This window comes from Sceloporus occidentalis, unplaced genomic scaffold, assembly GCF_023333645.1.
Source record: "Sceloporus occidentalis isolate IW3139 unplaced genomic scaffold, rSceOcc1.0.p SCAF_7, whole genome shotgun sequence".
Taxonomy (NCBI): domain Eukaryota; kingdom Metazoa; phylum Chordata; class Lepidosauria; order Squamata; family Phrynosomatidae; genus Sceloporus; species Sceloporus occidentalis.
The window spans coordinates 9392527-9407293 of NW_028316987.1; the positions used below are offsets into that span (position 1 = coordinate 9392527).

Genomic DNA, 14767 nt, shown 5'->3' on the forward strand with positions numbered 1-14767 from the left:
CAGCCCACCATACTGGCTTTCTAAAGTCGAATATAGTTCTATAATTGTCTTGTGCAAACGAGGTCCAGGTAGCAAACAGATGGAAGATAGGTTTGTTTGTTGTCTGAAGCAGTGGTGTACAGAAGTATTAGACAAGTAAAGTCTACCAAAAGACCTAACCTGCTATTTACTTAAGATGGCTAGGTAGAAATGCTCACAGTATCAAGAGAAAGTTGTCCGGACACTGCTTAATGGAAACGAGTCCTTACTCCGCATTCCAGAAAGAACTCATGGATGGCAGAAGCTTCACAAAGACAACACGGAGGATGGGAGGGGTGTGGTTGGACGAAGAGGTCTGACTTTTCAGACAGGTATGAAGGAGGAGCCCTCAAGGACTTCTTTTAACATGCCACGGTCCCTTGGCATACAATGTTTTAAAAAATATCTGTAGCCTTGGGTGAAGAATCAGCCCATCTGAGTAAGGGCTGACGATACATGGAAGAACAAAAGAAGGAACAGTTAAGTAAAAAAGAAAACTCCACCTTTTTTTTTAAAGGCACAGTTTCTATGTCGTAATGTGACTTAAGCATGAATAAACACAGGGGGGAAAGAATGGCTAGGGAATTTTGGCATGGATGCCTGAGGTGATGAAACCTGGAGGGAATGAAAAGAAAGATTAAAAAAAAATTGGCTGTGGCAACGCCTCTATTCCAAGTATAAGAGGGGAATACAGACATAGAACTGCTAACTCTCTTGAGCTTCTTAGAGCATTGCAGGGAAGTTTCTTTGGGGGTGCCTCCATTTTCTAGAACATGGCCACCACTTACAGGCAATACACCTCCTCCTCCTCTGTAAAGGGGCCTTCCTTTGGTGGGGGCTCCTCTCGACTTTCTTCTGCCCACCTTGGTGGGGGATACAGAGCTCCAAGCATGCATGGTGGAATGGGGGGCATCTCTGTCTCTTCTTCCCGCTATGTCTCTGGGGTAGGCAGTGGCCTTGGTGGTGGCTATGGAGGCAGCAGCTACGGCAGCAGTTTTGGAGGAGGCTTTGGAGGAGGTTTCGGTGCTGGCTTTGGGGGTAGCAGCTTTGTTGCTGGGGGAGATGTCCTTCTGGCTGGGGGTGAGAAGGAAACCATGCAGAACCTGAATGACCGCTTGGCTAACTACTTGGACAAGGTGCGGGCCCTGGAGGAAGCCAACACTGATCTGGAGATTAAGATCAAGGAGTGGTACAAGAAGCAAGGACCTGCTCCAGATCGTGACTATAGCCATTACTTCAGGACCATTGAAGATTTGAAGGGCAAGGTATGGCTTGGGGACTGGTAAAAGAAAAGGATGCATTCACAAGATAAGTGTAGCAGGGTGGGTTCCAATTTGCCATAGGATGGAACAATTGGATTTTGGACTCTAACCCCCAGTATGTCCTAGGCTGAGGGATTCTGAGAGTTGTCATCAAAATATTATTTTCCCAGGCTCTATAAATTACGAAGTTGAGCTCCTCCCCACAAAAAGACCTGATATATTGTAGACAACAATGAAGGATAAACAGTAGTTCACAAACATCTGGAGAGCTGCTGGTTCTGCAGCTTCATCTTAAGGCCTTCAAAATTTTGTTTCACTGATTTTTACAATTTCAAATATATATGTAGCTGCTATGAATAATTTGTGTCAATGTAGGTACTACAGTGCTTCTTATACGTCATCATTGTAAGACAAGCCTGTCTTGCTACAAGCTTTTCCAAGCTCGGTTCCAGTAGAAGTATGGCCTCATTAATATGTCCTGGATGTTACTTATATCCCAAGCATGGGTTCCTGGGCTCCTTCTGCCAAACTGCTACAGTCACCCAGGGGTTGATCATGCTGCAGGACTGGGCTGTGAAATAGTTCACTCTTTTGTCTAGTCTTGCATGAGAGACTGTTGATGAGTAACAGTAGCAATGATCTTGCACCAGGCTTTGGTGAGCGATTAGTGGACTCCTTTGTGCAGTGGATTTGCTAAATAAACAAAAGAGCGGTATGACACATCTGTTTAATTCAACCTGTCAAGTAGATTGCATTTTGTGGATCAAGAACTATCTCTGAAAGGTGTCGTGCCTGAGGCTTCTTGGTTTTGCTCCCAGATTGTTGTCTGTTTACTCATCCATTGCTCTGACTAACCATTGGCATCATTGCTCCTTACGTTCTTTAATTCAGCATGTACAGCCAAAAAAGAAAATTGCTGTTGGCCTTTTGGGTAGCATGGTTCCCTAGAAGCTTTAGTTTAATTCAAACCAACAAAGGAATTACAAAAATCATAGAACCAATTTCTTTGTTGCTTTACGGAAGAGGTGGGCAACTGCTGGTCTTGCAAATGTTTTGGTTTGGTCTATGACTCCCAGCACTTTTCTAGGCAGCCTGACCAGTGATAAGGGATGGTGTGAATTGTACTTTATAGCCTCTAGAATCCTAGCCATATGGCCAGTAGCCATAAACTGTGGTCCAAAAAAAGAAAAAAGAAGAAAAAGAGCAATGTTTCTAAACATTATTTCTGCTCCAAGCTTTTGCCTTTACATCTCAGTTAAGGTCTGCAAACCAAGCCCTCTGAGAAATTTCAAGAAAACTTAGTGAATGGAATATGTTTAACTTGGAGAAGAACAAGCTTAGAGATGATATGATAGCCATCTTTAAATATCTGGAGGGATGATATGTGTAGGATGGTCAGAGCTTGTTTTTGCCTCTCCCAGAGACTAGAACATGAATCAGTTAATTCAAATGACAAGCAAAGAGATTCCACTTAAACTTTAGGAAGAACTTCTTGGTTGCAAGAACTATTCAAAAGTGGCATAGACTTTTGTGGTTGGGTTCTCCTTCTGTCTAGAGGTTGAGGTTGAACGGCCATCTCTCAGGAATGATTTAGCTGTGCTTTCCTGCATGGCAAGGAGTTGGATTGGATGGCCATCGGAGTCAATTCTATGGTTCTGTGATTCTAATAATGTCTGCTTTAGTCCTATTTGAATTCAGAACAGATAATTTAGGCATCTCTTTAAGGCTGCTCCTTAGTATGTGTCTTTTCTCTTCCCAGATAATAGCTGCCACTATTGACAATGCTAGCATTGTCCTGCAGATTGACAATGCGCGCCTGGCTGCTGACGACTTCAGAACCAAGTAAGTTTGTTTTTGCCAGAGGATGTGTCTCAGCTCAGTTACAGACATATTAAGAACTGGAGATTGATGTCAGGGATCTGAGAGCCGAGGTTGCAAATCAAATATGTGAACAGCAGCCAAAGCAGAGGCAAAGCAGGGACGCTTGAGGATTTTATTTGGCACTTCAAAGCATTCCAGCCTGATCCACAAATTCTGAAGATAAGATGTGTATTTGCAAGCAGATTTTGCTCATCATGGAAAGTTGCACTATAGTTCTCAGTTCAAATGCACATATACCAGTATGTATAATTTTGGATAATTTTTTTTTTTGGAAATGCCTATTTGGAATGAAAAGACATTAATTGCATACTTTGTGAAACAGAAAGACAACCCTTCCCCATTCCATGGAAAAGTAGTAATTTACAGCCATAGTTATGAGCACGTAGAAATGTAACTCTGTTCCAGCTTGTTAGCACACAAGGTAACTAGTTACCAAAGCAAATAATTGGAAAAGAAGTTATTTCATATCTTTTTCTCTGGATAAATGGCTATAAAGAGAAATGCAAGGTATATGTCTGCATATCTGAATGCAGCCAAAGTCAGCTGGTGAGTTCAGGAAGATACGAGGTGTGGAAGGAAAATTCATAGGGCAGAGGTGGATGACCTGTGACCCTCCAGAAGTTGGTGGACTGCAGCTCTCATCAGACCTAGCTAGCAAAAGCAATGGATGGTGGGAATTGTAGTCCTGCAAAATCTGGAGGTTCACATGTTTCCCAGCTCTGCTGGCTGGATCTAAACCGCTTCCTCTATGGGCCAGTTTGTCACATGGTTTGATACTGTGTAGTTCTTCATTAAGCACACTCACTATACATGGATTTTGACTGTGGCACTGGAAGAGGGTTTTACATTCCCCCTCCCCCTTCCTGCTTAGAAATGAAAGTACCCACTCCCATGCCTGCATTCACTATTTGCTGTAAGTAGATGTATTGGGACAGAGTGAGGACTTTTGATTAGGGTCATGGTAGAAACAAGCAGTTAAAGCTTCCCTTCCCCTATTTAGTGGTCCCAATTCATCCTGATGTTTACAACAACATGTCTCACTTGGCTCCCAGCTAATGCAACACTAGACTGGCTGAGTGTGTGTGTGTGTGTGAATGAAATTTCCAGATGAAAATAGGCAAACATCATCCATGAGGATTAATGTTCTAGCCAATCGAAACTGTGACCATGGGAGTGGACTTGAAGATATAAACATAGATTGCAAAAGATAAAATAAAAACAAATTACACTTAAACTATGGCAGGGGTGGGCAAAGTATAACTATCTCCCTATTTTTGGACTGCAACTCCTATCAGCCGTAGCCAGCATAGCCAAAAGTGAAGGATGCTAGAGAGTGCAATTTAACGACATTTGAAGAGCCACAGGTTGACCACCGTTGCTATATGGGAACAAGGGTGGAAGTGGTTGCGAACTGGGAGAAGGATATGTCATTTAATTTGCCCTTTGTACTTTCAGGTTTGAGACAGAACAAGCTATGCGTATGAACGTTGAAGCTGACATCAATGGGCTGCGCAGGGTCTTAGATGAGCTGACCTTGGCTAGGGCAGATCTGGAAATGCAGATTGAGAACCTGAAAGAGGAACTGGTTTACCTGAAGAAGAACCATGAGGAGGTGAGAGGCAAAGCCACCCGTAAATCTGAATGTGTGATCAGTCTACAAGAAAAGTGCTTGAATCTCCCATGCATGTTGGCTTCACTGCTATAACAACCCAGAAGCCATGATTGAGTAGTAGAACACACCAGTGGTGGCTATTCCACTGTTAGCTGACAGCTTTTGTGTCTGTGGAGTTTTGACCCCAGCCTTTAAAGGAACTGTCTAAGATCCTGACCTATTTTGGTCCTAGAATTCAACACCTTGGATAGTTACTGTAAAGTTGAATGAAAACCAATAGCAGAGTCACCGCCCCCGTGATATTTGAGCCATCAGCTATCAGTGTAACACATACTTTGTATGCAAACAAGCCTAGAGTCCATTGCTAATAAAGTAACCCCCCAAATGTTACAAAATCCAAAATCCACAAAACATTGATACCTTTATAGGACTAACCAAAATGCACAAAATATATCAAGTAATCTTTTGACGCTTCGCTGGTTTCTTCAGCAGGCAAAGATGTTAAAAATCATGCAGGAGGAGAGAAGTGACAATGTTAGAGTCACAGGCCTATATTTTGTCTCAGATGTTACTTCTGTCATCAGTTAAGATGATCTAGAGGGATATCAATGAAGGCAGAGGACACTCCCCTTCTTGGCCATGTAGAGATCAAGGATAAAGGACAATAAAACACAAGAAATAAACTCTCAAATTCATTACCTGCAGCAAAGTAATTTCCATTGAGATCTGGGCACATTCTGTCCTGTGTGGGACTAACTTCCCCTTTCTTAGGCAGAGAACCTTGAATTTTTGAAGAAGCCTCTATACTGTTATATCTGGAAATTGACTAGGTGCTATATAGGTAAAACATACCAATTGTAGTCTAAATGGAAGAGTGTTACCATTATTGGAGGTACACAGGTTCCTTACTCCTGGAACAGACAATTTTAAGCTTGTTGAGTAACTGATAGTGAACCTGACCTGGAATAAGACAGCTTTCTGTGAAATTCTGGACTGTTACACTTAGGACAGAAATACAGCTAAACTTTCTGATTTTCTCCCTCTATAGGAAATGAGTATTTTCCGAAGCCAGCTTGGTGGAGAAATCTCTGTGGAAATGGATGCTGCTCCTGGGGTGGACCTGACCAAGATCCTATCAGAGATGCGTGAACAGTATGAGACCTTGGCTGAGAAGAATCGTAAAGATGCTGAGCAGTGGTTCTTTACCAAGGTGGGCCTTCCTTTTGATAAATGGACTTTCCAGAATGAATGACATTGCTCTGACTTTTATGTAAATGGTGTGTTTTCTCTTTTCATTTGCAGACAGAAGAGCTGAACCGTGAAGTTGCCACCAACACAGAACAGCTGCAGAGCAGCAAAACTGAAATCACAGAACTGAGACGCACTGTTCAAGGCTTGGAGATAGAGCTCCAGGCTCAACTTAGCATGGTAGGGGGGCACTTCATCAGGATGATATAAAAAGGAATAGCCAATAGATTTTTTGTTCTGTCTCAGTGGCAAAGTCTAGGAAGTGCACCTTTTTCATATTTTCCATTTGTTGTATGACCATTGCATAACCATGATTTCAGGAATAGGGTGGACCAAAGAGAACCATACCACTGATCTTATCCGAAGAACACTTTTGTCTGTTGTGCACGAAACTATAGATAAAACTGAAGGAAAAGGAAAGGTTAAGAAAAAACTCACAGGGAAAAAAAGGTAGATATTTTTGGGGATTATAAATCCCAGAATCCACCACATTTTAGTAATCCTAATTAAATCCTAGCAGGCAATGGGGAAGAGACAATATGACAGGGTGACTCCCCCCCCCCCAAGCAATACCTCTTTATTTTGACATTTCAATCTCAAAGGCTACAATCTGGATAAAGCAAGTCATCATTAAGCTTATCCCACTGATTTCCGTTAGACTTGATTATAATGGGGCCACTAAACCTATCTCATTGATCACAACTAGACGTGAGTAACTTGTTGTCCCTTTGCAAGCTTCAGAAACATATGGATTTATGAGACAAGATGTATTTCATCCTATTGCCAGTTTCTAACGGTGGAAATCTATACTGTACCTTGTTAAGGAAAGGCTAACTCAGCCATCTCCCCCATCTCTATCTCTGAGGGCAACTGAATGTATTTCAAGATTTGAGATATTTCATGTTATTCCAATAGCCCCTATTATTCCCAGAATACTCTCTCAGGCCCATCCTTCCAAATTATTTTTCTGCAGAAAGCAGCACTGGAAGGCACTTTGGCAGAGACAGAAGCTCGCTATGGTGCTCAGCTCAGCCAGATCCAGGCCTTGATCACCAGCGTGGAAGAGCAACTGGCTGAGCTGAGATGTGACATGGAGCGCCAGAATCATGAATACAAGATCCTTCTCGATGTCAAGACCCGCCTGGAGCAGGAGATTGCCACCTACCGCCGCCTGCTGGAGGGAGAGGAAGCCCAGTACGTAAAGGGCAGTGGGGAGGGAAGTGCTGGTGATGACCTATAACAGTGGTTCCCAAACTTTGGTCCTACAAATGTTTATCACTTCACTTCCAAGAATTGGCCAAGTGTTGGTCAAGTTGGCTGGGGCTGAACTCGAAAACACCAGGAGGACCAAAGTTTATGAATCACTGACCTAAAAACACCTGTATAACTTTGATCCAGACAGTTTGAAAGACTGATATCACCCATAGGAGCCTGCCCAAGCCTTCAGATTGTCAGAGGAAGGCTTTCTTTTGGTTCCCTCACCTACACAGGTATATTTAGTGAGAACACAAGCGAGAGCTTTTGTTTTACTGACTGCTTCCAGGCTGCTCTGTTCCATGAGAAGCTGGGCTTCCTCCACCCCACTCTTGTTCTCTTTCCAATAGCAGGCATGGACCTTCTGATTCCAATAGAATTTTAGCCATTAATCATCTGGTAGTTAACACTTTTATGTTTGCCTCAACTCCCAAAGCAAGAGGAAGTTCCAGGGATGAAGTTCTTACATGGGACTGGTGTTCTTTAAAAGGAAGATCATAGGAATGTTTGGTATTAGTTGAATAGTTGGGTATATATATTTTTGAAATGAGAACCAGTATGATGTAGTGATTTGGGGGTTGGACCATGACTCTGGAGACCAGGGTTTGTATCCTATCTCAGCTGTGGAAACCCATTGGGTGATCTTGGGCAAGTCACATTCTCTTAGCCATAGATCAAGGCAAAGACAACAAATATTACCAAGTAAACCCCATGACAGGTTTGCCTTAGGGTTTCCATATGTCAGCAATAGCTTGAAGACACACAATAACAATTATTTTCAGATACATAGGTTGAGCATAGGTAGAGAAACGCAGCTTAAATGCCCCAACAGCAAAATCCATTGCTTCTTAGCAACAGACAGTATTTGAAAATCTTATTTCATTATTGAAATAATTACAATGATTCAGTTTGTGTACTCTGCTCCCCAGTCTCCATCTGTTGTTTATTCCATTTCTTTTCATGACATCATCTTTAGATAGTGGGAAGAAGTAGAGAAAGATATTTTTCCCTTTTAGAAATATCCAGCTGTTTTGTAATCAGACAGAAAGCATTCACTGGCCTCTTAGCTATCATTAGTCTTAACTAAAGATGACAGACATGGCAATTTTGTACCTAGCAATTTTGCCACTGGGTATTATGGAAACCCACTAAGTAACTCTGGGTGACTCACACACTCTCAGCCCCAGAAAACCCTGTGATAGGTTCACTTTAGGGTTGTCATAAGACAGAAATGCCTTTAAGGCACACAACAATATGTTGTTTTGGCTTCACTAATATCCTCCTGTCTACCAGCTCCAGACATACCTGCGCAGAGCTTGGAATGTTAGTTTTAAAGAGCTTTATTTGCTTTGGCTAATCATTAGTAAAGGAGCCCTAGTGATGCAGTGGTTAAATGCTGATACTGCAACCACAATGTTGTGAGTTCATTCCCAGAGGGCTCCAGGTTGACTCAGCCTTCCACCCTTTCATAGGTTGGTAAAATGAGTATCCAGTTTATTGGGGGCAATTGGCTTACATATGTTGTAAACCACTTAGGAAGTGTTGAGTTCTCTATGAAGAGGTATAGCAGTATAAATGCTATTACTATTGCTACTGTGATTAGTAAAGTCAAAATTGTAATTCCAATACTAATGTCAGTAGGAAAAATGTTTCAATTTGCCATTTTAATAGTTTCTTGTTAAGAAAACCATACACAGTCTGTGCACTAGAACTTCTGTTCCATGTAAAACCTTTCCAATCTGCACATCAGCATTCCTGTTTTATGTAAAATATTTTTGGGCTGCAAACCAGAACCCCTTTCATTAAAAAAAACACCCTTTCCCAGGCTTTAAATGGACCTTTATTACCAATTTTGTATCTTTGAAGATGAGGATAGAATAGTAATAAAATAATGAACCAAAACTGACTGTCTCTTATGGGTATCATTTTGTGGCTAACATAATTTTATGGTATCCTTAAAATGAAAGCAGATTGTGGAGCCACTAGCAAGGGATGATAGGAGATGTAGTCTAACAACATCTAGGAGGCCAAACATTTTGGCTCTGTGCCCTAGAGAGAACTGAAGATACGATCACACTATGTAAAGGTCAATGAATGTGAAGTAAAGTACTGTACTGCCTATTTAATTGCAAATAAGGGCTTGAGGCTATAAGATTTAATCAGTTTGATTAGTGGATGAATTGGCTTTGTTGACTGATGGCAGCTATTACTAACTGGTGAAGGAAAACTTTCATCTTCAGGGCTGAGAGTTAAGACAACAGGTTTTGAGACTATTTTGACTTTGATTTGCTACTGTAATAAGGGGCAAGAAGAGAACTTTAAAAATGGCCTTTTTCTAAAATTATAAGAGGCTACTCTGGTTCCTTAAACAGAAAGTCGTTTCATACGTCCTTCCCTGTCCAGAAAAGCAATTGTGTTGAGTTTTTGAACATTTGACTCATTAATTATTTGGCTAAAAGATATTAACTAATCCACTGATAAGTTATTTTTTTTTCTTAGATAGCCTGTCTATTTTTTTTAAAATGTGTCTTTAGGACATTTGTATTGTATTCTCTTTGAGTTTTCTTACTTATCATTAATTTTCACTCTCCATCGCTTTTCCTGTAGCATCAGTTCCCAGTACAATGCAGCTGTATCTGGAAGAGATGGTAAGAATAAATTTCAATGAAAAAACTAAAAACCCCAGGGCTTCTGTGAACTCTGTGGCTAATGTACTGAGCCCATGCCATTCTGGCCTGGGTGCTCAGCTGGTTCACTCCATGGGTCGGTGTGGGGATGGGAAGGTGTATATATGACTGTCCGCACACCAGACCGGGAACCTGTTTTCCTTACCTTTCTGCACCATCACTCCTACTGAGAAGCCCCCTATCATTGCATCTGATATGGCAGTGGGGCACCTGGCTGTACTCCCATGGTAAAAGCACCCTGTTTCTATGTCAGACATGGCAATGGGGGGCTTCTTAGTAGAAAGGTAAGGATCATGTGGGGGACATTTGAACAGCCAGGGTTTGCATGGAGTTTCCATGAAACTCCATGGTAAACCAGGGATCAAACTGACCCAGGGCAAAGGCTATTTACCCAGGGATTGGCCCTGATCCACAAGATCAACATCCAGTCTGCCAGGATTAGGCCAGATTCTGGCCCTCGGGTTTTGGCCTGCATCATCCAAAGAGGCTGATACGAGGCTGGGGGGGGGTGGGGGGGTGGGGAGGGAGGGCACAGGACTTTTGGTTCATATGGAAAGCCCCATAAGAAGCATAGAAAGCAATAACGGCCTTCCAATATTTCTTGTTCCCTCAAGTTATGACTGTTTCCCGAAAAGCCCTCTAATTGGTTCAGGACCCATTATAGATTCCCTGGGTAGTGAGCTTGCCCCCATCTTGATCGTTCTACCTGTCAAACTGACATCTGCAAATTATGTTGTAAGTTATGGTGGTTTCCATGTCAGGAGGGAGGTGGATCCGCTCTGTATTTCAGTCTAAACTTGAAATGAGCTATCCAGCGTATTAAATGCTGTCTCCCACATAGTTTCTGCACCATGGACAGCTCCTTTCAGATTAAGACTGAAATTCAGAAAGGGTTAATCAGTCAATGGGTTTGAGAGCCACAACTTGCTTCTGGTTATGAATTCCCAAGCTAAAGTGTTTTTTCATACATCCTTTTCTCTCACAGTGTCAAAGACTTCACGCCAGGTTCGCATGATTGTTGAGGAGGTTGAAGATGGGAAGGTAGTTTCTTCTCGTGAGCAGGTCAAGCAGTCCACTTACTGAAAGGACAGACTTTCCAAAACGTGACCCAAGATTGAAGTAGCATGGACACAACCAAGAGAATTGAACACATTAGTATTTTCATGAGCTCTGTAGTGTGTATTCTATATGCATGTTTGTAATTACACATGAAACTTTTGCCAAAGCAAAACCACACAGTTATCTAGTCTTTTCAGTCGATACCCTATCTGCAAGCAACTAATAAAGTATTCTTTCCCTGGTCATAACACAACACAAGTGTTCTTTTGACTTTTTACACATGGGTTTAAATCATTACAGAGCCATAAATCTCCCTAGATGGACCTTAGCCAGTCACTATCCCTGAGATTGAATTATTATTATTATTATTATTATTATTATTATTATTATTATTATTATTTATATAGTGGTGTAGGTTTACACAGCACTGTACATACAGACAATAAAATTGAAACCTGCCAATGGCATACATTCAACAAAATACATATAAAACAATAGATAGCAATACAAGATACTTCAAAGAATCATTGTTGTAAAAATAGGAAGAAGTACACACAAACCATATTGAAATCTTGGGAGAAAAAAATGGGATATATTAATGTGATATTTGATTTAATAATGGTTTAATAATAGAGTCCTATAATTGAAAAACTTTTCCAATATTGTAGCTTTTTAATGTATTTTGGGGTGCTGAATTAAAAATCACATGCAATTCTTTCACACATTCTATATTTTTTTAAAATCAATTCAGTTGGTACTCAGTTTAGATTAAGCGTGGACACTGATCTTCCAGTGGAATTTCTTTTAGTACATTTGAACAGATTTTTGTGTTTTATATCAGCGATTTAAAGTGCTTTAAAAATTTATGAGAAGACTTTGAGCCCTTTCTTACTCTTTGCAGGATCAGTTCATTCAGTCACATATTACTACACAGAAATAGCAAAGTAAGTTGTGGAAAAAACTGTATGTGATGGAGCAATCTGAAATTATTTTTACATTTAGAATGCCAAATTCTTATAAAACCAGCATACTTTTCTTTTTAAAAAAGGGTTTTATGACCTTCGGTTTCACAGGCCTATGGTGGTGCTGCTTGCAGGGCTGGCCCTAGGCATTTTGCTGCTTGATGCAAATGGTACTTTCCCATTCACCTAGGTCAGTATGCATTGTACCCAAAGCCAGTCAAGTTATTTTGGCACAGGAGGCAAGAAACCCCTCCAGTCTCTCTCCCTAACCCTACCAGTAAGAGTATAAAATTAATCCACAATCTGCGTCCCTTTCACAGTGCCTAAGCACCTACTGACTGGTGAGTACCCTGTTCTTCCAAATGGCAGGGCCGGGCCTTCCTTTGCTTGGTATCAAGATTGGACCCAGGGGTTCCAGTTTGATATCATGGTTACATTATATTGCTTCTACTAGCTGGCAGAGGTGAAAATAGAAGCAAAGTTTGGGGAATTACTGTTTTGGCTTGCAACTCTCTAAATTCACCAGCCAGCATGAGCAGTCCAAAAATGTAACTTTTTGATGCAATGAACAGAGGGTGTAAACAGTTCTTCAGTGACCTCATTCCCACTATGTTATAAACCGGATCGAGAATTGGTTTGAACTGGTTCAAACGACCCTGGTTCCCACTTAATCCGAATTACTGAAGTGATTCCAAGAGGGGACCATGCTCAAGACCCATTTAACCTACATCTTTTTGATGCTGATTTTTTCCGCTTCTTTTTTTATAAATCGATTCCATGCAAGTGTGAACCACAAGTGGATTGGAATCAATTCAAATTTCCCCTTTGGCTGGCTGGAACTGAATCATTTTGAATTGATTCATTCATGAATGGGTACCACAAGTGGATTATTTTGATGCCAGAAAATGACAGAAAATGCATTCGGGACATGTGTAGTATAAATCACAATCCGATGTAGAATCGATCCTACGATTTGGATCACACACCGATTTATCTGTAAGTGGGACTGAAGCCAGTATTACATGTCTTGACTCTGGATTGGCTGGAAGGAGCTCAAATACCACCTTTCCCCTAACATCTAAGGCCCTTTCACATTTCACAATTATAGCACTGTGATTTCACTATAGCTGCCATGGCAACCTCCTATGTATTCTTGGGATCTACATTTTAGGGAGGGAGAGGTCTTTAGAAATTTCACTCAGAGCTCTTATGCATCACCAGTCTAGAAACCATGGGATGCTGTAAAATGCAGCCACAGCAGTTAAAGTGGAATCAGAGTGATATAACTGTAGCATGCACCGCTAAAAACCTACTCTTACTGCTATTCTGTGCATAAAAATGCAAGCTATCTCTTGCCTTAGCTTGGCTTACCTCAGCTCACTGTATCTTGGGAATTTTGATCAAATGAATATCTCAAGATATCTGAGCAACATTTGCTAAATTAAACCATCTAGGTTTTGCTGACATGCTCTGGATTGGCTGCAAATCAACTGACAGAGGGATTTTTCAGAGTCTTTTGTTGAAAGTAGTTGGCTTGCTGGTGCAGCAAAACAGTGGTTGGGAGAAAATGTTGTGTACCTCACAAACTGTGGTTAACCATTGTTCATATTAAGTGAAGCTTTGAAGTGCTGGGATCCTACAAAAAAACTGAAGTGGGTGGTTTTTGTGGTAACTATGACTAGGAGGAGGAGGATTACCTGGTGATATGTGAAACAACATTCTCAGCATAAAGAAAAAAAAGTCAGATTTGTCTTGACATAGAAGGAAAGAACAAAAGATAATGTTTTCACATTACTAGAGATCCCTGAAAAGAAGCTGGGATGGATATGCCGGAGTTCTGGTGGAGCATCAGAGAGCAGAATAGCCATAGTGTATTTATAGTCATATGTGAAATATACACAAAGACACAAATTGTCATTTTTGTCCAGTTTCTGGTGACACGTTTACTCTTTTCTTGGCAGTGTGCAAGTGGCCACCTTACATGAACAGGGCTGGGAAACTACAGTGGGCCTAGGAGCTACTTTTGTGCCTCTGGGAGCTTCTAAGGACTGCCCAAATTAAAAAAACTAACAAAACTAGAAGTGGCTGTAAATTCAGTTCTGAGTTTGATAAATAAGATTTGTGGCAGTGGGGTGGGGGGAGGTTCAGCAATGCAGAATGGGTCTTCAACCTCTTTAAAAGGCAAACAGGAATGAATTCTAGCAAAAAAAGTATATCACAGACTGGGGAGTTTGGAAGGGATTGAGTGCTGCAGAAAGAATCTAGGGGAGGGATCCAGGGTTAAACTTTGCCCACCTCTGTCACTGAGGGACAGTGGAAACCATTTCTTGTTATCATTTGCTTTGTTTTGATGGATTCTACTTGGGATGGAAAAGGGCCTTTCAGTGGTTACCCCCTCAGGGATGAAATTCCCTTTCAAGGGAAAGCTAGCCTAGCCCCCGCTTTGTTGTCCTTCTACTAGCAGGAAAACTTTACTGTATTTATTTAGGCTGGCTTTTATTTATGAATTTATTGGGGCAATTGACTGAATGTTGAGGATAGGGCTTTTAGTTGATGGATTTTGTACTTTTTATCTTATGTGTTTTTAAATTGTTTTGAATTCAACTCTGTTTTAACAACTGAGACCCATTTCCCTGTGTTTGAAATAATATGGCGGGTGTGTGAACAATCACAGGACCATTTGTGATGGAGGACTCCTCAACTGCATTCTGGCCATTCCCATATTCCCAGAGACTCAAGAGTAGCTGGATTGTGCTTGGGTGCACCCTCACCCTGATTTGAAAA

General features: G+C 41.2%; 1 protein-coding gene across 1 annotated transcript; it reads left to right on the forward strand.

Annotated features, from left to right (window-relative positions):
- Nucleotides 1-626: 626 nt before the first annotated feature.
- On the forward strand, nt 627-11279 carry LOC149309134 (keratin, type I cytoskeletal 14-like). Its single transcript, XM_089531855.1, has 8 exons — nt 627-1283; nt 3040-3122; nt 4617-4773; nt 5822-5983; nt 6076-6201; nt 6995-7215; nt 9883-9923; nt 10948-11279. Exons 1-8 carry the CDS (start codon nt 792-794, stop codon nt 11043-11045), a joined length of 1380 nt encoding a protein of 459 aa, XP_089387981.1. The 5' UTR covers nt 627-791; the 3' UTR covers nt 11046-11279.
- Nucleotides 11280-14767: the final 3488 nt, after the last annotated feature.

Bases quoted from the DNA above. Each gene is read 5' to 3' on its own strand.
- LOC149309134 (XM_089531855.1), top strand. From the start codon at position 792: ATGGCCACCACTTACAGGCAATACACCTCCTCCTCCTCTGTAAAGGGG. The intron at 1,284-3,039 runs GTATGGCTTGGG...TTCTCTTCCCAG, and splicing joins TTGAAGATTTGAAGGGCAAG to ATAATAGCTGCCACTATTGA. The intron at 3,123-4,616 runs GTAAGTTTGTTT...TTGTACTTTCAG, and splicing joins GCTGACGACTTCAGAACCAA to GTTTGAGACAGAACAAGCTA.